The sequence below is a fragment of the Phycodurus eques genome, chromosome 15 (assembly GCF_024500275.1).
Source record: "Phycodurus eques isolate BA_2022a chromosome 15, UOR_Pequ_1.1, whole genome shotgun sequence".
Classification (NCBI taxonomy): domain Eukaryota; kingdom Metazoa; phylum Chordata; class Actinopteri; order Syngnathiformes; family Syngnathidae; genus Phycodurus; species Phycodurus eques.
This window is the reverse complement of record NC_084539.1, coordinates 18,668,329-18,690,814: the sequence shown is the minus strand read 5'-3', so window position 1 is coordinate 18,690,814 and position 22,486 is coordinate 18,668,329. Positions and strand designations below refer to the sequence as shown.

Genomic DNA, 22,486 nt, shown 5'->3' with positions numbered 1-22,486 from the left:
TTTTATATATTTCATATAGAATTCAGAATTTTGGGGTTTAATATTGATTATGATTTTTGGGGGGAGTTTGATTTAAGCCAAACAACCCTGATTACCACAGAGGGTTTCGTGGAATATTCCAGAGCTTGCCTACCTGTCTGAGAAGCCAAACAGATTCTTCAAATGTTGTTTGAGCATGAGCAGCAATAAGATTCCCTGCGAAGCCACAGAAAAGTCCAGCAGAGGCTTCGGGTCCTCGGGGAGGCGGGCCATCACCACGTCCTCATCATCCATGTCGGAGTCAGAATGCTTGTGGACATGTTCCACCTCCTCCTCCTCCTCGCTGCTGCTGCTGCTGCTACTGCTGCTGCTGCTGCTGCTGCTGCTACTGGATCGGCTGCTGCTCTCCTCGCTGTCGTCAGAGCTGTCTCGCATCTTCCGAGGCTTTGTCTTCTTTTTCTTTTTCTTCTTTTTCTTTATCTTCTTTGGCCGTGGTACTGGCCCTTTTCTTAACGACTACACAGGGAGCAAAGTAGGTATGAAACGGTTTACCCATTAACTTTTCACATGGTTTAGTATTACCCCTTCAAATTTGAATTATTGTTAATGCGTTTTGCATGATGTGCTTTTTTCCTCTTAAAGGTCGAGTGAGAGAGCGCTTGCTTGGCAGACTATACAGTAGTGCCTTGAGATTCGAGTGACCCAACTTATGAGTGTTTCGAGATACGAGCAGTCATTCGGACAATTTTTTGCTTTGACTTGCGTGCACAGACTTGAGATATGAGCGCTGTATGATGGCAGAGAACTCAATTCAACTCACTTCACAATAAGCAGCAGTTTGGAAAATATTGAACAATTCATCAAAAAAGAGGGTTTAAGTTGTTTCATGCCACACCCAGTTGAGGTTTCCTGTACAACTAAACAAAACAAGGAGAATTACATGTTGTGTATTATAAACTACATAGCTTTGCCTTAAAAAAAGGTCAGTTTAACTTAAAGCTAAAAAAAACCAAAACAATGCAAAGCACCTTTGCCATGCTACCCATTAGGATCAATAACGGTTTTAGAAGCAACAGAGTGGTGGAACAACAAAATGTACACAGATGGTTTAACAATACTCACTGGCATATATCCTATATTCTCTATGAAAAATGACTCATATTACAGCTAGGGGTGTCCCAATCCGATACTCGATATCAGATAACAAACCAATATCATCACAAAAACCAGTATCGGATTAAATTGGAATGGACCTAAAGCAATTCAAAATCAATGTCTGATTTTCACTGGTTAATTTTCATTAATTGTTTTATTTATTCTTACTTTTGTCAGATTCAAGTTATTTATGAGACCACTGTGGGTGTTTATTTCATTAACAGAGGGGTACCAACAATTTTGTATGTCTATTCGTTGACAAAAATCTAATTGAATTGTTTATTGTGTCAAACATTCCTATTAATCGTTAGAATTTGCATCACAAGAATCGTGATCATTTTCACAGCACGTCATCATTTCAAGAAAGAAATGGAAAAGGCAGGACATCGAGCTGCACAAATACTTCTCACCTCTTTAAAAGACTGCAGCAGGTTGCTCCCAGAGACAGACAGAGTGATGTCCACGTGGTGCATGATGAAAAGAGGCTCTTCCTGCGTCTGGTATGGGAAGCAGGCCAAGTTGTCCGCCACGAATAACAGCAAGTTCACCTCAGTTCTCTGATGGGGGGAAATAAAATATCCATTTATTAATCTTGAAACAAAGCCAGCAGCCAAAAGTATAATTCTTATTACTGTGTACTACTTACGGAGCTGTCGTCAAACATGTTGAGCAGAGAAATGAGGAAGGCTCGCCGATGTTGGCGGTTCCCCCGAACCAAAGTGTACAGATGAGCGCAGAGGGCCGCGTCGGTGTCGTGGTGTCGGAAGCCTCGGAGGATCGCGTCTGCGGATCTGGCGATGGCCCGCTGGATCTGATAGGACAACTTCAGCCCTGCTACGGCCTTCATCTATCAATTTACAAATCCCCAGTTAGTCATGGGAAGTTGTCTTTTTTGATGACCCCATTATGACGTGAGCAAAAACATTCCTGAGGGTTGAGAAAAGGGTAAAGGAAAAATCCCTATGAATTTAAGCACAGAACTGGATCCATGTGTACTGTAAGGGTAGAACTACTATTGATTTTTTGTCATGGACTATAATGTGATGAAGGTCGAGTCAAAGTTGATTAATTGATGACGTAAATGATATTTTTAAGCACAGTAGAGCGGTCCTCAACCTTTTCTGCACCATGGACCAGTTTCACAAAAAGACATTTTGACAGACTGGCGAAGAAACAAATAAAAGCAAATGCTTAAAAACACAATTAGTGGGAGCCCTGCGCAGGCTCCAAATAATTCAGCATTTCTGTGTTTCACCTTTTTTAAAGCGGCACAACGGTAGCGTTCACTGTCGCGATTTTGGTGTGTGTGATGTGTGTTGTATCAAGCAACTTCTTTGATGAATAAAGTTCGTATTAGCACACAGTTGTTGTCTGTGTATTATTCGGCAAAACATTTTGGCAATGAAGATGAAGCTTCAATTCAAACCACTGCTGTTGTTCCTCCCTGCCAGTCCTGCGGTTCCATCTTTTAAGAATAGCGGTGACTGAGCGTGCCATCTTGTGCCACATGACCACATATTCTTATGCCGATCAGCAAACTAGTCCATTGCACAGCGTTTGTAACCTCAAATCGACGTATATCGGGTGCATCGTAAACCGAGGATCCCCTGTCATTGCTTATTCACTTTGTGAGCCCACTTACATGGATAAAGCCTGAATATTTCTTGTCAATCTCCACCAGTTGTTGATCAGCCTTGTTCTTCATGGTTGGCTCAGGGTCGGTTCCCATGGCAATCAGGTAGGGAACGCACTAAAAACACACACACACACACATAACTGTTTATGTCAAGGGTGCCAAACTCATAGTAGTTTAGGAGCCACATACAGCCTAGTATGATGTCAAGTGGGCCGGACTAGTAAAATCATAGCATAATTAATATATCAAGAACATATCGCTGGTGTCGGGCAGAATCCTCACATCTCCAACACCATCTTTCAGGAAACCACACAAACACACACACACAAAGCCTGTTTGTTGAACCATTTACATTGTATGGTCAGAGAAAGACATTTTCAACACTTTAGATTCGTCAATAATTTCTAAAAATAATGGACCGATGTGGGGACTGACCAAAAGAATAGATTTGTGAAAAATTTTGACAAACAGGTTTCGGCCCGATGACAGCGGTATAGTATAACAACATATATAGATCAATACAGTGTTTTTATTCAAACAATACAAATACATTGTTATATTAAATAAAATATAATTTTCCGAACATTAAGAACAACTTCAAATTTTCTGAAAAACCTGCTTCACTTTATCATCAACAGTATATGTATGCTTCATAACTGATCACGTTGATTGCATATAAAGACAAAAACCTTTAATCTGCCAGGAGTTGCTTGTGTCGTGAAAAACCCGTAAGGCGGGTCACAAAGTCGAGGTACCACTGCTGTGCATAATATTGTATTTTAATTGTAATTCTCAAAACCCGCCCGAAGATGGCTGGGATAGGCTCCAGCAGCCCGCGACCCTCGTGAGGATAAGCGGTAAAGAAAATGAATGGCTGGATAGATTCTCAAACCCTACATTAACTTCCTAAATTATAGAACTCTTAACACAACACATGCAGTGGTGTGAAGAAGTGCTTTCCCCCTTCCTGATTTCTTATTTTTTTGCATGCTTGTCACACTTAAATGTTTACCATCATCAAACAAATTTAAATATTAGTCAAAGACAACACAAAGAAACACTAAACTTGAGTTTTTTAAAATTGTTTTTATTATTAGGGTGAAGAAAAATCCAAACCTACATGGCCTCGCTTGAGAAAGTGATTGCCCCCCCCCTTAAAACATAACTATCAATTTTTCTAGCTACACCCACCCCTAATACTGCCACACCTGTTCACAATCAAGAAATCATTTAAATAGGACCTCCCTGACAAAGTAGACCAAAAACTCCTCAAAATCTAGACATCATGCCGAGATCTAAAGAAATTCAGGAACAAATGAGAAAGTAAGTAATTGAGATCTATCCGTGTGGAAAAGGTTATAAAGCCTTTTCTAAAGCTTTGGGACTCCAGCGAACCACAGTGAGAACCATTATCCACAAATGGCAAAAACATAGAACAGTGGTGAACCTTCCCGGGAGTGGCCGGCAAACCATAATTACCCCAAGAGCACAATGGCGACTCCTCTGAGAGGTTACAGAAGACCCCAAATAACTGCAGGCCTCACTTGGCTCAGTTAAGCTCAGTGCTCATGACTCCACCATAATAAAGAGACTGGACAAAAATGGCCTGCATGGTAGACTTCCAAGACAAAAGCCACTGCTGAGAAAAAACAACATTAAGGCTGATTTAAATTTTGACAGAAGACATCTTAATGATCACCAAGACATTTGGGAAAATACTCTGTGGTCTGACGGGACAAACGTAGAACTTATTGGAAGGTATGTGTCCCATTACATCTGGCGTAAAAGTAATACCACATTTCAGAAAAAGAACATCCTACCAACAGTAAAATATGGTGGTGGTAGTGTGATGGTCTGGGGCTGTTTTGCTGCTTGAGGACCTGGAAGACTTGCTGTGATAAATGGAACCAGGAATTCTGCTGTTTACCCAAAAATCCTGAAGGAGAATGTCCGGCCATTTGTTCGTGACCTCAAGCTGAAATGAACTTGGGTTCTGCAGCAGGACAATCATCCAAAACACACCAGCAAGTCCAATTCTGAATGGCTGAAGAAAAACAAAATGAAGACTTTGGAGTGGCCTAGTCAAAGTCCTGACCTGAATCCTATTGCGATGCTGTGGCATGACCTTAAAAAGGCGGTTCATGCTTGAAAACCCTCCAATGTGGCTGAACTATAACAATTCCGAAAAAGATGAGTGGGCCAAAATTCCTCCACAGCTCTGTAAGAGACTAAAGAGACTAATTGCAAGTTATCACAAACGCTTGATTGCACTTGTTGCTGCTAAGGGTGGCCCAACCAGTAATTAGGTTTAGGGGGCAATCACATTTTCACACAGAGTCATGTAGGTTAGGATTTTCTTTCTTTCTTAATAATAAAAACATTCATTTAAAAACTGCATTTTGTGTTTACTTGTGTTGTCTTTGACTAACATTTAAATTTGTTTGATGATGGGAAACATTTAAGTGTGATAAACATGCAAAAAAAAAAAAAAGAAATCAGGAAGGGGGAAAACACTTTTTCACACCACTGCAACAGCAGAATCGCTACAGTACTTTGGCACTTTCGAATTCATCCTGTGGGAAGGACGTTTGACACCGATGGTTTATGATCTGAGAGGCTTGAGATGGAAGTGATAAAAAGTGAAAAAAGTGAGTGTGTACCTGCACAGGGTGGATGAGGCCCTGGCTGAGCGTCAGCGTGATCACGCTCAGAGCAAAGTGTCGCACCGTGGATTGCGTGTGCAGGAAGGAGTCCAACACCTGCTTCAGGTAGATCTGAATGATAGAGCTGCTCATGCCTGATGAGATGTCACCCATCTCCTTCAGATCCTCCTGTTTGGCCTTGTCCTTCCCTGAGACAACAAAAACACATCAACATGATGACACGATGGAACAAAAAGCGGTAATTAGCAAATGTTTGATTTAACTCACATTCACGGTCAGCCTCTTGCATTCGCGAGTCCTCCTCCTGTAGATATGTCTGCATGTTTTTAAGCACTTGGATCTTCAGACTGACCAGACTGTGCTCGTCCGACAGGGTGGTGTTGTAGAGAATCTTCACGTCCTCCACGAACATCAGCTCCGGATGCATGATGAACTGGAAGCCTTGAAGCGACAGAAATCATGTAAATACTGAGGGAAAACAAGTAAACAGACAGAACATACAGTAGTGTGGTAAAAAGCTCTGATATACCTAAACCAATTAAGGCCTTGGCCTGGACCTCCTCATCTTTGTGAGTTGTAAAGTACAGAAGAAGCTCCAAGACCTTGTCCTTAATGATGAGCTAGAAAACATAATAGTTGTTGTTAAGGTTCTTAATCAATATCATTGCACTGCTGGACACTTTGTGTCAATAAGGTGCCTTTAAGATTTTCTCATTTCACCCCCAAAAAGTTGGGATTTTCCACTGAACTTCATATTAATAGTATGAAGTAGATGTTATGCTGTTAGAAATGCATGTTGGTCAAGCTTCCACACTTTTTCTTTTCATAAATGAATTGCAAGCAGACAATGGACATGCAAACAGAAAAACAGGTGAGCTTGCTGACAGTGTGGACAAAGACAGGGTGGACATTTATGCCTAATGTTAGCATTTAACGAGCATGTGGTGAACCTTCACTCAGTAACACAATTCAGTTAGCAAGCTGACTGTGTACTGTTCAACAAACATATTTAAATATTTCTGAAAGGTTTCTATCGCAATTGATATGTCACTATGACAGAGTGGACGTTAAGGTCGACAACAACCAACTACACGCATAATATGACGAAAATTACAAAACATAAGTGTAAATATTTTTTCTGCAACTGTCCACTGCTTCAGCATCCATTTAAGAAAGACAAAATGCTGGTTGTTATGTCGCTGAAAACATTGGAGTCATTAGTTACCCCGTAATGACAGGGTGGGCCGAAAATTCAGAGACACAAGCAAAATATTTAATAATTTTGAAAATAGAATTATACATTATAAAATTTTTATCAACTAACCTGTTGTAGACAATAGAAATGTGTAAAAAAAAAAAAAATTTACCAACTTATTACACACGTAGTTAGAGCAGTGTGTAGGGCATGCCAAAATCACATACTTCCAATTATTATTATTTTTATATATAAAATAAAGGAAACATTTTAGAAGCCCTATCTTTGTGCTGGAATATGTGCAAATGTTTGGTTGCTTATAATAAGCCTTCAGAGTTTCATTATTCTGCTACATTTTAATGACGACTGAGTGATTGTGACTTGGCCACTAGGACGCACTTTATAGTGATATCATTGTTGACCCTTATATTGTTTAACGACTGTAATTTATGCCCTAAATGTCTTTATGCCCTAAATGCATCTTTTGTTATCATGGCTTTTTTGCTGTAGTATTAGAGTGGCTCCAACAAATGGAGACAAATGTCTTATGTGTTTTAAAATACTTGGCCAATGAAGATTATTCTAAATATTTTGCCTGGTGAAGCAGGGATCCTACCTTGCTGGCACCCTTGAACTCCTCTTGGTCAAAGTCAAAGTGTCGACACAAAGCACCGACCGTGAACAGTGAGCGAAGCAGCGTGGGCTTGTTCGTCACCAAGGTGGGACTGTTTGGGTCCTCCTGGTGCTGGGTCTTGAGTTTGGTCAGCGCACCTACAAATTAAGGGAGGAAAAACCTTATATGTTCATCTAACAGCAACGCAGGATCTTTGAACTGAAGGAACCATTATGAATGAATGAGCGCTGTAGCCACTGTTACATTATATTTAAAGGGGGCATATTACAGAAAATTTACTTTTTATTGTTTGCATCCAAAATGTTGGGCTTCAGGAATTCCTGCCCACCATTCAAGTGTGGAAACAAACCGCCAAGAAAACCTTGTGTTACACATACACTTGCCGGCAAGATAACGACAAGTGCCTAGAGTGGCAAAGCCCACGCTATGGTGCTGGTCATCAGGGTAACCAAAACCTGACTTGCAGTAAATGGGGCGGGATGAGACGTGGCTTACTCGCATGAGACAGAACCCCCCCCCCGCCCCCCAAAAAAGGCTAATTTCAGCAAGACAGGAAATACAGTAGGTGTGTAAAATGTCCTATATTTCTTGATGCTTGGAGTATTTTGACCAAAGCATGCCACAGACATGTTATTAAGACACCTGGTAACTGTTCTAAATTGTAAGAAAAATGCATCATATGTCTCCTTTTAGCTACATATTTTATTCTTACCGTAGAAACGATTGAAACAAGCCCAAACAAACTTGTAGTTGTGTGTGACCTTGTTTACCACAGCACCGAGACAGCTTACGCAGTGCTGCACAACCTGAGAAGCAAACCACACAATTGACATTACTACCACCTTTACACAGACCAAGGATGTTACAAATGAGACGGACCATCATTCCATATTTGACGATAAGTTTCATGAGGTCTTCTTCCATGGTGGTGAGGAAATTCTCGCTGGGATTGTCCATCAGGGGCACGACCAGCTCCAGGATCTTGGCAACGTTGCAAATCACCATTAAGTCACTCTGATTCTGCAACAGTACAGAGCCAGCTGTTATTGCTGAAAGTAGAGGGTGCTATGGTACAATAAATCAACGGCAATAGGTCCTTACGTTGCACTTGGTAGTCAAGTGGGGCTGCATAGTCATGGCATGTTTGACCATCAGCTGTGGTCGGATTTTGCTGAACAGATACAGTGTGGTGACGCACGCCACGAGGCGACCTGAGTTGACGCCCTTGTCCTCACACTCTGAAGCACACACACACAGAGAATACAAAAACAGTGATAGATATATTTAAAAAGGATTAATATTTTTTAATACATAAAAAATATATTATTGAATCAAATAAGGTGCCACGGTGGGCGACTGGTTAGAGCGTCTGCCTCACAGTTCTGAGGACCGGGGTTCAATCCCCGGCCCCGCCTGAGTGGAGTTTGTATGTTCTCCCCGTGCCTGCGTGGGTTTTCTCCGGGCACTCCGGTTTCCTCCCACATCCCAAAAACATGCATGGTAGGTTAATTGGCAACTCTAAATTGCCCGTAGGTATGAATGTGAGTGCGAATGGTTGTTTGTTTATATGTGCCCTGCGATTGGCTGGCAACCAGTTCAGGGTGTACCCCGCCTCCTGCCCGATGGGATAGGCTCCAGCACGCCCGCGACCCTAGTGAGGAGAAGCGGCTCAGAAAATGGATGGATGGATGGATGAATCAAATAATATATTTATAAACAGTATATTTATATATTTCAGAAAATATGTACACTACGTATATATGTACCAAACGTAACTGTAGTGTATACAGTGGTACCTCGACTTACAAGTTTTTTGTGATACTAGTTGTCGCTAAGCCACGTTCTTTGTCCTGACTTGCGAGCAAAAATGTTAGTTATGAATACTACCTGGTGGCCACAAACTTCACAACAAGCAGCTGAAGTTTTAACATTAAAAAAACAGAATTACACCTTATTTAATCAAAACACATAACTTATGAAAGTCTGCTACCTTAATGCTAACACAATGCAAAACACCATAAACAGGATAACGAAACAATCATCGATGTTGCGGTAGCTACAACCCTTTATGCAATGGATATCTGAACACAAACCGTGCAGCAACACAGGCAGACAATATAAAAAAACTCACAGGCATATATTCTTTATCCGCTGTGAAAAATGATTGATTGTGGAGCTTACTGAGTCACTTAGTTGTGAAACTCTTCTCGGTATATTATGTGTGTCAGTATTACACTGCCACCTATTGGCCAACATGCACACACCAGAAGGAGAACATTGAAGCATGAAATCATGACACACAACCTGTCTAATTTACATTTCATCTATGTACTTACAATTTACAGTATGTTATTATACATTACAATACTTTACAGTGCTATTTTTCTTGTTCAAAATCAGGTTACAAAAATGTGTGCTGGTGTTTTTTTGTAGGGCTGCAAAGGATTGATGGCACTTGCATTCATTTTAATTTGTATCGCAGAGCAAATTAACTTTTGGTAGTGTATGTCAATTTGAAGCAAACAGGAATCAATTCCTCTTTTTACCTGCAATGGACTCCTCATATTTCACTATGTGCTCCACCAGATTGTCCACCAGTTGACTGCAGGCCTTCTTAGCAGGTTTGTACGAAGCGGCTTCTTCTGATTTAAGGAGCTAAAAAAAATTGGAGGACAACCGGTTTAAAAAGTAAGTGACCCTAAATCAAAAACACACATAATCATATCCAACTCAAAAACATACGTTTTGGAGGAGTTGCTCAAACCAATCGTAGCCGGAATCTTTACATGCAAGCACCTGAGATGAAATAAAAATCAGTAAATCATCATACATAATGCAAAAAACATAATGCACGTACTTAACGAAATCAATTACACACCACATCTGTGATGTTCAAGATTTTCCTGATCATGGCATCTTTGTCATGACTGGGTGTGGGTGTGAACCAGATTTTCTGGAAGGTCTCATTCACCAGTTTCTGTAGGATCAAAAAAGCTTAGTTAAATAAAATTGAATAAAACAAATAAAGCCCCCAGAAGGTTTTGACTTATACCTTAATCCCCTCCTCGTCGTTGACCCTTCGGATCATCTTGACACACATCTCGGTGATCTTGTGGAAGTCCGGCAACTCCAGACAAATATCTCTCAGGATCTTGATGACTCTCTTCCTCACGCTGATACCCGTGTCCTAGTGGACAAACAACAAAACAGGTCAGTTAAAGTGAATTTAATCAAATTCGCTTTTAAATGTGGGAACGGGGAAACTTGTAAACACCTGAATTTCCTGTGGCTCTGCTGCTCGTGGTGCAATTCATCTTTTTATCTTTAGGTGGCAGTGTTGGCATATGTTTGTGGACTTGTTAAAGCCAGGAGCAAAGCTAAATGTGTACCATGTAGAACACAGGTGTCAACCTCAAGGCCCTCAAGCCAAATCTGGCGCTCCACGTCATTTTACGTATGTGGCCAGTGAATTAACGTCATATTTCTTATGTAATGATATGCAAGAGCGACAATAAGGGATTTAATGGTACATGTATTTGAATTCAGAATTCAGTACTGAATGTAAATCAAACAATTAACTTGAAACAAGGAACACATCGATCTGTGATTTGTGGCATCCCATTATACATTTACATGGTTTCACATAAGCGGGAACCAAATCTAAGGACAATTCATTACCAATATCCTCTCGATGAGCATGTCATAGTACTGCTCGATGAGCTCGGGTCGACTGAGCACAAAGCGTCCTACGAGCTCCACAGCTGCCTCTCGCACGCTGGTGGAGTTGTCCATGAGGCGGCCGTGAACGCCACGCTGCATGTCGGACTGAAGAGCAAGAAAAATTTTTTTATCAGTTCATAAGTAAGACCCTACGGCGTTATGAACATGCACAACAATGATATGGGAGTGTCTCACCCTTGCTAGAATACTTGGGTCCACTGCCACAACCTCTGAGAGACACTTCATGGCTTTAGTCCTGACTGCGATGGCGCTCTCACCGAGCACTCTCAGGATCTACGCATGACAGAAAGCGCTTGGTGATGAGCTACACAATACCAAACTTGTGCTACGCTGGGGTACACATATAATGACAATTGGCACAATTTTGAGCATTTTCCGATCAAAAATAGCAGTAGGTGTATACCCGACAATGTGACATGACTACATTACCTGTGATAAATAAATGTCAAAGCTCTGTGAGAACGGCCTCATAGAGGCCAGGTATCGGACAATCAGACAGGAGTCCTTATAGTCTATTGTTTCAGAGCTGATCCTGAAACACATATGAGAGCGTTTAATACAGAAATAATGTGAAAGATGACTGATCCAAAAAGTAGAGTGTTTTTTACCTGGTGTGAGAGTTCCTGATGACCTTGCGCAGGAATTTTTTCCGCGATTCGGCCCTCTGCACAATCTCCTCGGTGGCGTCGACGTCGTTAGCGGCGTATGAAGCTTTTGGGTCGTCGTCGTCATCATTGTGCAACTTCATTGCCTTGTCTACCTCGCTCGTGATGTCCCTGTACCACTGGGCAATGTAGAAACCCCTGGCAAACTGTGTGAGGCACAGAGAGAATAGTGAGTATCCAGTTGTATAAGTTGAGCATAATGATTAATGGTACGAATTACACATGCTCACCACGAGAGAGGGCTCAATTTCACTGCTCTCCTCTACATAGCCCAGCAGGGCCCTCTGGAGTTGCTGCGTCTCATCATTACCCGGAGACTGCAAAGATGGATGATTTGTCAGGCGTTGCGATGAAACGGTTCGGTTTCCCAATAACCATGGTAGAGATTTTATATGGTTAGTAATATGATTTAAAATCTGAATTGTTTGGTTGAATCTTTGGTGTCATTAGTTCTGCTGTTTGGAGAGTGACGCAGTGTTGCCAACTTAGTGACTTGGGTGCTAAAAAATTTTTTTTATTGTGTCAAAAAGAACATCAAAGTAAATAGGATTACGTATTTTATATATTTATTTACTCAAAATAAAACCCCTCTAATGAGCTCTAAAGTATATCTTTTTTCAGTACCTCTTTGAGGATTCGGTCGATGGCATTTCGGTCCATCTTGCTATTGACGGCATCTTTGCGCAGGCGAGAAGCAACGGTGCCGAGGTAGTCCAGCGATGCCACCCGGAGTGCCATCTCTGTCTGCTTGTTACTGAACTGGTGCACCTGGAGGACGGGAAACCACACAAAAAAAAGATAACATAAGAGGCTGTTTCGGGGATGATGTGTGATTCAACGATGGGAATGACGTTGCTTACCAAGAGGCGACCCAGTAAACTGAGCAGCAGTTCGGCGGCAGGCCACTCGGGTTTGTTGACAGTGGACAGGAGATCATGGACAAAGTTCTCAAATAGAGGCCTGTAGTCATCCTCTCCCTGCTTACTGCCACATCTGACACAACCAGACAAAGCGGCCAGGACAATATTTCAATGTGGGGTGTTTGAATTAAACCAGTAAATATTACTGGCTAATTCACAATACTGTACATAGAATAACTATTACGCAGGCACTGAACACGCAGACAGGCCAACTGTTAGCCAGTTTACAGCTAGTCGCTAACATGAGTCCACAACAGCCAACTCTACACTCTCTTTCGCTGACTCCCACACCACTCACCAGGCCAGGCCCCACCTTTTAAAGCCACACACATTCAAAGTGACTCCAAGTAGACAAAAATAATACTTGTGCACTGTGTTTAATAGCCCATCCGATTTATCCGATTTTTCTCTGATTACTCTATTAATCGATGGGATAATCCACAGAATACTCAATTCTAAAAATATTCCACAGCTAGCCTGCAGCGCTACAATGTACATCTGAAAATGAGCCACGTCATTGTAAGGAGACTCAAGCACAAGCAGTAACTTGCTAATAATGGCTGTTAACTTGTTTTACACTTGCATGGTCGTCATGGACTTACTTCTTGAGAAACACTGACAGGAAGTTCTGAGCCGTCCTCATGGCAGTCTCATAGGAATTGGTGATGAGGATGTCTTTGTCCACCTGCAAGAAGCAAATACACAGTGTAATATTGATTACAATTATAGATATTTGTATTATTTCTTGTTACCCACCTTCCTAATGTGTTCATCTTCTCCATCCTTGGCAGAGGGGAGCTGCACGACACACTGGATGAGCTGAAGAACCAAGGCAGTGACCATCTGAATGTGCTTGCCGCCTCCATCCGAACTGCTGCTGTTTAATCTGTGAGCGGTATTAAGACAAAGTCATTTACAATGGCTCTAAGAGTTAGTGTCCATTCACTCATGTCATCTTCATCCTGTCGTTTACCTGAAATTTCTCAGGTTGCGTTTACTGGACGGCAGCCTGGCCATGGAGTTGAAGATCTCTTCGAGAATGAGCTGCCTGTGCTTCCTGTAGCGGGAGAACACCTGCAGAGGAGTAAAAGGTACATAGTATGGAAAACTGACTTTTTAATCGCTCGTTAACAAATTGTTGGGTGTCTGGACTGCCTACCCACTGATCAAATTGTGTTGTCACAATTTGGCTAATTTAGATAATAACTGCCCCCACAGAGGCGGCACGGTGGACGACTGGTGTGGAGTTTGCATGTTCTCCCCGTGCCTGTGTGGGTTTTCTCCGGGCACGCCGGTTTCCTCCCACATCCCCAAAACATGCATGGTACGTTAATTGAAGTCTCTAAATTGCCCGTAGGTGTGAATGTGAGTGCGAATGGTTGTTTGTTTATGTGTGCCCTGCGATTGGCTGGCAACCAGTTCAGGGTGTGTCCCGCCTCCTGCCCGATGATAGGTGGGATAGGCTCCAGCACTCCCGTGACCCTTGTGAGGATAAGCGGCTCAGAAAACGGATGGATGGATGCCCCCACAGAGTTTCTCCACCCAGGACTAGGCAACAAGGCTAGGTAAAGATCCAGGAGTATGAAACAGGGCCACTATCTCAAAACAGGCTAACAAAGGGTGTGTAAAATGTGCCTTAATTTTTTTTAGGAAAGCATATCACAGAAATTTTATTCAGAAATGTTTTAAATTGTAAAAATAAATTGCATGTCTTCTATTGTCACACAACATACAGTGGTACCTTGATTTACGAGTGACCCACTTTAGGAGTTTTTCAAGATATGACCCGCAGCGCCAACGATTTTTTTGTCTTGAGTTGTGAGCTTAAATTTCCGTTACCAACGCTAAATGGTGGCAGAAAACAACAAGCAGAAGTTGGGCAGATAGTGAACAATTTTTCCAAAAGAGGCCAAGTGTTTACTTCAAACTGTTTATTGCCACTCCCAGTTGTAGAGAATTACACAGTGTGTAGTAGTTAGCCAGACCACATTAAGTTGTCTAGCTCAATGGTAACACACAATACAAAACTAGCATTGATGTTACGATAATTCTAAACCTCTTAAAAACTTATGTCTGTGTAGATTCTCAGTCATCCAGGTATTGGTAATCCGCAAAGGTTGAATCAAGGCAACTGGACTCTTCTTGTTTGTTCAAAAAACAAGAAGAGTCCAGTTGCCTTGATTCAACCTTTGTAGATTAAACAACTTATATTTGAACAAAAGCAGTTGCAACACGTGCAGACAGGGCATACAACAATACTAACAGGCTTATTTTCTTTATCCTCAGCGAAAAACTACTAATATGATTGTAGCTTAGGTGTGACGGTCTTCTGTGTTTCATCGTCATATCTACATGTGGTATGTCTATGTATTATACTGCCCCTGGTGGCCAAGGCAAACACACGAGAAGGAGCAGCACACTGAATTACAGCAAAACATGAAATAATCACATACAATACTGTAGAGTGCTATTTTTCTTATTAAAAGCAAGTTCTGTTGGGGTTTTTGTGGGGATGGAACAGATTGATTGCATTTTTATTGATTTCAGTCGAGAAAGATGCTTTGAGATATTAGCGATATGAGTTACAAGTGTGGTCATGGAACAAATTAAACTTGTAAAAGCCCCGCTGCATTTGTAAGGGATATGCACTAAAACAGACTACAGCGTCACACTTACCGCGGTCACCAATGCGATGGCACACAACTGCAGCTCACTGACATTTTCCACAAAGAACGGCGTGATACCGAGCGTGGACACCTGGACGAGAAAAGGGCGACAAATGCAAATTGACAATCTTGACAATCAGACACTTTTTGTCATTAAAGAAATATGAGCACAGCTGGAGTGTCTCACCTGAAGAATGGTGGTGTCAGTGAGCAGCTGGATCTCCACCAGCTCCGAAAGGCTGCTGATGATGTCACACACTTTGCTGTAGAGCAGGAGGACCGTCTTCTGTTTATGACCCGAGCTTTTAGCTTTTTTCCCCTTGGAATTATGACCACCACCTTGGGTAAGGAAATAAAAGTAAAGAGTACACAAGTTTTAATGCCTTCTTCAAGTAGTCGTGCATAACGCCTATGATGGAAATACTGACCTCCGTGGGAATCCACCCTGTAGGTGGGATCGTATTGGGGGTACAAGGAGTTTTGCATGTGGAACTTGGTGTACTGCAACACCCGCTCGATGACGTCTTCGATGAAAACCACCTTGGGCACACGCGGCGATGTCATGATGTTGAGCACAGTCAAACATGCGTCGGCCGACTTCGTCACCCGCTCCAAGATGAGGTCACGCCACAGCCGCTCCTCATCCATGGAGTCGTTACCCTTCAATACAATACAAATAATTACAAATAGCTATAAAGGAGTGTTAGTTCAATCCATCCATTTTCTATAGCGTTTATCCTCATTGGGGCCGCTGGAATATATCCCACTCCCGGCTGACTTTTGGCAGGGTACACCCTGGTCGCCAGGCAGCTGCAAGGCACATATAGACAAACAAGCATTCACATAGACAGTCATTGCGAGGGAGGGCAATTTAGCGTTTGCACTGAACCTAAGGTGACCTTTTAGCAAGGGGAGCAGGGTACACACTGGACCTGTCGCCAACCAATCAAAGGGCACATATAGAAAAACAGCCATTCCTATCCACAGTCACACCTATGGACTATTTGGAGTCTTCAATGAACCAATGTTGAGTTTTGGTGACAGAAGCTGGGTACAAGCTTAAATGGTCGTCAGCCAATTACAGGGTATATTGGGACATCGACACAATTCTGCTCTTTTTGGCTCTAAACCTCCACCTTCGCAGTCAATTACAGCCTGGAGTCTTAACGCGTAGACATGACTATGCGCTGGATTTCATCCCTGGTGATGCTCTGTCAGGCCTCTACTGCAACTGTCTTCAGTTATGCTTTTTTTAGGGCATTTTCCCTTCAGTTTTGTCTTCAGCAAGTGAAATGCGCGCTCAATCAGATTCGGGTCAGGTGATTGACTGGGCCATTGCATAACATTCTACTTCTTTGCGTTAAAAAAACTCTTCGGTTGCTTTTGCCGTATGCTTCGGGGCATTGTCCATATGCGTCATCCAATGAGTGCTGAAGCATTTGGCTGAATATGAGCAGATAATATTGCCTGTAACACTTCAGAATTCATTTTGCTGCTTTTTTTTCAGCAGTCATCGCATCAATAAATAAAAAGGGACCTGTTCCAATGGTAGCCATACATGCCCACGCCATGACATCACACAACAACCACGATGCTTCACAGATGAGGTGGTATGTTTTGGATCATGAGCAGTTCCTTTCCTTTCCTTCTCCATACTCTTCTTTTGCCATCACTCTGGTACAACTTTATCTGTATCATCTGTCCATAGTATGTTGTTCCAGAACTCTAAAGGCTTTTTTAGATGTTGTTTGCCAAACTCTAATATGGCCTTCCTATTTTTGAGGCTCATCAATGGTTTACATGTTGTGGTGTAGCCTCTGTGTTCACTCTGGTGAAGTCTTCTCTTGATTGTTGTCTTTGACACACATACACCTACCTCCTGGAGAGTGTTCTTGATCTGGCCAACCGTTGTGAACGTTTTTTTTCTTCACCGGGTAAAGAATTATTTGGTCATCCACTACAGTTGTTTTCCATCGTCTTCCGGGTCTTTTGGTGTTGTTGAGCGGTTCGTTCTTTCTTTTTAAGATTGTTCTAAACAGTTGATTTGGCCAAATGTCATGTTTTTGCTATTTCTCTCATAGGACTGTTTTGAATTTTCAGCCTAATGATGGATTGCTTCACTGATGGTGACACAAGGCTCAAAATAAGCAGATTCACATCACAATTTGCGAGTCAAAATTCTAATTTTGTGCCTCATAAAAGCCTATTGAAAAGTGAAATTGTAAATCACAGATTTTTAAGTTTTTCCGCTGAGCATGAGCGGGGCAGGCCGGAGCAACTTGGTGCTCGCTGGGCCGAAGCAGGGCGACGAGTTCCTGCCGATGAGGCGGCGAGGTCCGCGGGAGTGCGGATGTGTCAGTCTCTAATTTTCTTTTGTTGTTGTTGTTGTAATTAACTATTATGCAGCTATAACACTGAAAAAAGTTAGAAATACGTATGATGTTGAAAGCCCCAAAAGACCAAAGTGTAAACTGCATACTAATAAAAATCAGCCTGATAACTTACATGGTTCATTAATGTGGACAGTTTCACACTGTCCTGAATGTTCTTCTCCAGGATGTTCATAAATTTCACCAATTTCCCTGATGAAAACTGTGGACAGGAAGAAAATGCAAATTAATTACAGTTTTCATACATTACAAGTGAAAAGGATTACAACGAGGACACTGGGACATACTCAACCAACCTTATAAAAGATACCCATATCTTTAATCTTTGCCGAATTGCTGCCTAACTCGTTCAACTGGTGCTTTCCAAGCAACAGCTCCTGTGGTATTTCATCATCTCCGTAGTCATCTGAGTGAGGAGTAGACAAATAAGTGATAATGATGATAATTCTTACATTACCGAACAAAAGTAGAGGGAAGTGACTGAACCCTACTGTAGAGTAGTAATTGACGAGCCCCCATTACACAATTTTTTTTAGGTGGTACTTGGTGTAAAAGGAAAACCACTAGTTTAAACTATTAACATACTGTAGGTAATCATACTCACCTTTTAGGGGGGGGCCTCAATTAATAGATTCACTATTGCTTGGCTTACTCCCTATCCCCCGGAAACAGCGGGATCTAATAGCTAACAGTCAGACTTGTTTACCTGCAGCAGTGAGGTCCACGTCCTCCAGACTCTCCAGGATGTTGTCAACACTGGCAGCGAATCTCTTGAATGTGGACGAGTCCATCAAATCTGCAACATAAACGGTAGACAATTGTGTCACGACAATATTTATGAGAATATGTTGTTTTCTTTTTTACGCCACCGCAAAAGCATCGGGACATTAAAGCGAACTCTCGCTGAGTTGTGTTTGGGACCCCAAATACATTTTCACTAGGATACACGTGTTTTTAAGAATGGTGAGGCCACTAAAAAATGTGATTCATAATAAAAATAATAATAATAAACAGTATATATAAACAGTATACAATAAACAAGATAAAATAGTTTTAGAAAACACATACCCTCAGGTCGCATTTTTTCATACGTCTTTCTCTCTTTGTGTTTTTTCTTCAATTTTCTGGCCACTGAATGAAAAGAAATCCACAAGAAAATAAAAATAAAAAAACACAAACAAATACATCATTTTGTCATAATCAGGTTACTCGCCATTGCTTAAATTTGGCTGTGGATCACCGTCGCCTTCATCAGAGCTCCAGCCCTGTTGACGTCCTTTTTTTGACTCCCGCTTCCACGTCTTGTCCTGATCTTTCCTCCGCCTTTTCCTCAACACTAAAACCCCGAAAAAATAGCACTGTTCTATCCAATACTAACAACATATCATTGTAAATAATACTTTTTCCACACTGATGGGCTGAGCATAGAGTTTAATTAGCCAGTGGTGGCTTTTGTTAGCACCATTCATTTGCAGTCAGGACACAGAAGAGTGAAATACTACATCAAAGCTAAAAGGTAAGCAGAGCTGCACTGACTTTTGTTGGATCTTCTCTTACTTGATGGCTTGGTGAAGTGGTCAATATGGGGTCTGTTCATCATTGGTGCTTTTAATCTTATCAAGTCCTCTTATTTCAACGCATAGTGTATTTGTTTTAACTAACCGCAAATGTTGAAAACAGAAGGATTACCCTCATTGTTGTCACTGTTGTTGTCATCATCAGATACTTCCTCCACTTCATCAGGGTTGCCAGTATACTTGGGAGTTTTACTGATCATACTGTGCTGCCGCTTGTTAGCCTTCTCAGTAAATGACATCTCTGTAGGGACAAAATGTGAGTGAACGCTAAGCATACAGATAACCTCCCCATATCATAGACCTTTACTGGGATGGAAGTCATTATTCAATAGAAAAAACTCCCACAAATCCATCCATCCATCCATTTTCAGCGGTTGTCTTCACTAGGGGTGAGCTGGAGCCTATCCCAGCTGACTCTATGCGAGAGGCCGAGTACAACGTGGACTGGTCTCTAGCCAATTGTAGGTGCACAGATACAGTAGACAAACAGCCATTCACACTCATGTCCACACCTATGGGCAATTTAGAGTCTACAAGTATGTTGACTTTTGGCGAGAGAAGTGTACGTGCACAATGGACTGGTCACCAGTCAATCACAGGTTACATACAAACAAACAGTCACACTCACATACATGTCTATGGGCAAGTTATTCTACTATTAACTTAAGTTGACATTTGCCCAGAGAAGTAGGGTACACCCTGGATTGGTGTAGGCACACTACCATTCACATCTATTAATCATTCAGAGTCCCCAGTAACATTTTTCCAATGTGGGAGGATGCCAGGCAAGTACATGGAGAACATGCCAACTCCACACAAGAAGGCCAGAGCCAAGATTTAGACCTCAAACCTCAGAACTGTGAAACATTCGTGATATGGTGACCACTCGTCCACAGTGCTGCCCTCCCACAAATCCAACCAAGAGAAATTTGATGGTCAATACCTCTCGATTTGTGACTAGAAGACCACTTCCGGGACTTGTACGTTTCCTTGAGTTCCTTCTTGATGCTTCGTATGTTGTCAACGTTCAGTCGCCGCAGCATCACAATGGGTTTCGCGCCTCTGCTGAGGTTTTGGACCAGCGACTTCCTCTCCAGCAGAACACGAGGTTCTTTCCAGACGTCAACCAAGTCCCCTGAGACCAGGGGAGCTTTATCGACCACATCCCGTTTCACTTTGGGAATCACAAAGTTCTTCAGCATTCCCGAGTTTCCCCCCAGCAAGTACGGGGGGAACTCACTCTTTTTTTTCTCGAGGGAAAGTTGTTTACTTTCATCCCCGCCTTTCCTATCTTTTTTATTTTGTGAGGTTGGAAAAATGGATTTGTCTGACCTTTCAAGACCACTGAGGTCACTGCAGTGTCTGCTGCCATCTTGCCTGATTTTGTGATCCATATCCTGTTTAGGCGTCCCATCTGAACACTGGTCACGTTTGTTAATGTTATCTCTCGACGCTTTGTGTTTCCTGACCTTGTCTTCCCTGACTCTTTCTTTGCTGTCATCCGTCTCTCGTTCCCGACCTTTATCCCTATTGCGCTCTTTCTCCCTAATTTTGTCTTTTTCCTTATCCCACTCTTTCTCCTTGAATCGATCTTTCTCCTTATCCCGCTCCTTCTCCTTGAATCGATCTTTCTCCTTATCCCGCTCCTTCTCCTTGAATCGATCTTTCTCCTTATCCTGCTCCTTATCCCGCTCCTTCTCCTTAAATCGATCTTTCTCCTTATCCGGCTCCTTATTCGGCTCCTTCTCCTTGGATCGATCTTTCTCCCTGTCAGGCTCCTTATTTTGCTCTTTCTCCTTTAATCTATATTTCTCTTTATCAGGCTCCTTTTCCTTTAATCGAGCTTTCTCCATATCGTGTTCCTTATCTCGCCCCTTATCGCGCTCTTTCTCCTTTAATCGATCTTTCTCCCTATCTTGCTCCTTATCCCGCTCTTTCTCCTTAGATCGATCTTTATCCCTGTCTTTCTCCCTAACTCGGTCCTTTTCTTTTACTCGATCTTTACCTTGATGTTTATTCCTGCCTTGATCTTTCTCCCGATCTCTAACTCGGTCCACATCTCTCTCCTTCTCCCTATCTCTGTCCTTGTCCTTTTCCCTATCTCTAACTCTGTCCCCATCCACCTCCTTCTCCCTATCTCGATCCTTATCCCTATTTCTGTCCGTATCCTTTTGCCTAATTTTGTTTTTATTTCTTATCTTATCCCTTGTCTTGTCTCTCTCTTTTTCCTTATCCACATCTTGGTCATTGACCCTATCTTTGTCCCTATTCCTATCTTTTTCGATGTCATGATCTTTCGTCCTCTTCTTCTCCCTGCTTTTGTCTTCGTTATTACAACCGGTGTTCCATTCTGCCTTGCTGGAGGTTTTAAGGGCCTCCGGTTGACAGTGATCGTTGTCATTCTTTTCATCCCTGAGCCGAGACTCAGGATCCCGGTTCTGCTTCAGCCTCGGCGAGTCTCCGCACCTTCCGTCTGACTTACCGCCCTCAACTCTGTGTTTGGAGTCCCGCTGACTTTCCTTGTTTTCCTTCGGGTGGCTATCCGAGCCGGACATACTGAACTCATCGGCCTGCTCTTTGGTAATGGCTGGTTGGCAGGCATCGTCTTTCTCTGCTTCTGTCTCAGAACTGAAGCGCAGGATGTGCTCGTCGCACAGCTGCTTGGCCTCCAGCATCACCACGGGCTGCCGTAATCCTCGGCCAGCCTGCTGCAGATCGATGCTGACCATCAGAGCAGGACGACCGGAACCGTTACTCGCTGCATTTATCTTCTTGGGTGTCATCTGGTTGCCGGCGTTGCCGCTTTGCAGGGCGAAACCGTCGCTCGTGTCGACTCCCGGTTCCTGAGGGTATGAGTCTTGCTTTCGTTTTTTCAGTGGTTTGTCTGCAAAATGACAACATAATAGCTTAGTATATGATATGGGGACAGAGATAGATAAGTTCTAGGGTTCCCCACCCAGAAATCTAGGGCAGGGTTTGTCCACATAAGGCCTGCTTCGTTCTTTAATAGGGTTAGCTGAGCAGTTACATGAGCAAGAGTCCTCTATTAATTTTGCTCTTTTCCCTAAAATTGGTTAATTAAAAATTTCTTTTATTCACTGATTTCTTTGAACAACTGGTTGATTGACTTATGGTAAATAATATATATTTTAAATATATATAAAATAAACAATTCTATATGTACAAGACATAAACATTTATTAAATGATTGTTATTTTATTAAATTAAGTTGATTAAAAAATTGGTTAATTCATTTATCCATTTT

At 42.2% G+C, this 22,486-nt stretch overlaps 1 protein-coding gene across 3 annotated transcripts in view; it reads right to left on the bottom strand.

Annotated features, from left to right (window-relative positions):
- LOC133413399 (nipped-B-like protein B) overlaps positions 1 to 22,486 on the bottom strand; it is a 37,785-nt gene that overhangs the window by 2,225 nt on the left and 13,074 nt on the right. For all 3 annotated transcript variants that reach the window (XM_061697722.1, XM_061697719.1, XM_061697720.1), the window contains 35 exons: positions 20,165 to 22,105; positions 19,334 to 19,462; positions 18,858 to 18,980; positions 18,713 to 18,775; positions 18,351 to 18,440; positions 17,941 to 18,050; positions 17,760 to 17,846; positions 15,683 to 15,914; positions 15,442 to 15,593; positions 15,265 to 15,345; positions 13,562 to 13,662; positions 13,345 to 13,474; positions 13,191 to 13,273; positions 12,529 to 12,661; positions 12,293 to 12,436; positions 11,899 to 11,985; positions 11,612 to 11,814; positions 11,433 to 11,535; positions 11,178 to 11,276; positions 10,941 to 11,087; positions 10,315 to 10,449; positions 10,141 to 10,239; positions 10,005 to 10,058; positions 9,809 to 9,917; positions 8,364 to 8,500; positions 8,142 to 8,282; positions 7,975 to 8,068; positions 7,245 to 7,399; positions 5,963 to 6,053; positions 5,701 to 5,874; positions 5,431 to 5,621; positions 2,777 to 2,884; positions 1,781 to 1,981; positions 1,545 to 1,691; positions 134 to 495 (listed from right to left, as the gene is read on the bottom strand). In XM_061697722.1, coding sequence (XP_061553706.1) covers positions 134 to 495; positions 1,545 to 1,691; positions 1,781 to 1,981; positions 2,777 to 2,884; positions 5,431 to 5,621; positions 5,701 to 5,874; positions 5,963 to 6,053; positions 7,245 to 7,399; positions 7,975 to 8,068; positions 8,142 to 8,282; positions 8,364 to 8,500; positions 9,809 to 9,917; positions 10,005 to 10,058; positions 10,141 to 10,239; positions 10,315 to 10,449; positions 10,941 to 11,087; positions 11,178 to 11,276; positions 11,433 to 11,535; positions 11,612 to 11,814; positions 11,899 to 11,985; positions 12,293 to 12,436; positions 12,529 to 12,661; positions 13,191 to 13,273; positions 13,345 to 13,474; positions 13,562 to 13,662; positions 15,265 to 15,345; positions 15,442 to 15,593; positions 15,683 to 15,914; positions 17,760 to 17,846; positions 17,941 to 18,050; positions 18,351 to 18,440; positions 18,713 to 18,775; positions 18,858 to 18,980; positions 19,334 to 19,462; positions 20,165 to 22,105 — 6,436 coding nt within the window. The remainder of the gene's footprint in view (positions 1 to 133; positions 496 to 1,544; positions 1,692 to 1,780; positions 1,982 to 2,776; positions 2,885 to 5,430; positions 5,622 to 5,700; positions 5,875 to 5,962; positions 6,054 to 7,244; positions 7,400 to 7,974; positions 8,069 to 8,141; positions 8,283 to 8,363; positions 8,501 to 9,808; positions 9,918 to 10,004; positions 10,059 to 10,140; positions 10,240 to 10,314; positions 10,450 to 10,940; positions 11,088 to 11,177; positions 11,277 to 11,432; positions 11,536 to 11,611; positions 11,815 to 11,898; positions 11,986 to 12,292; positions 12,437 to 12,528; positions 12,662 to 13,190; positions 13,274 to 13,344; positions 13,475 to 13,561; positions 13,663 to 15,264; positions 15,346 to 15,441; positions 15,594 to 15,682; positions 15,915 to 17,759; positions 17,847 to 17,940; positions 18,051 to 18,350; positions 18,441 to 18,712; positions 18,776 to 18,857; positions 18,981 to 19,333; positions 19,463 to 20,164; positions 22,106 to 22,486) is intronic.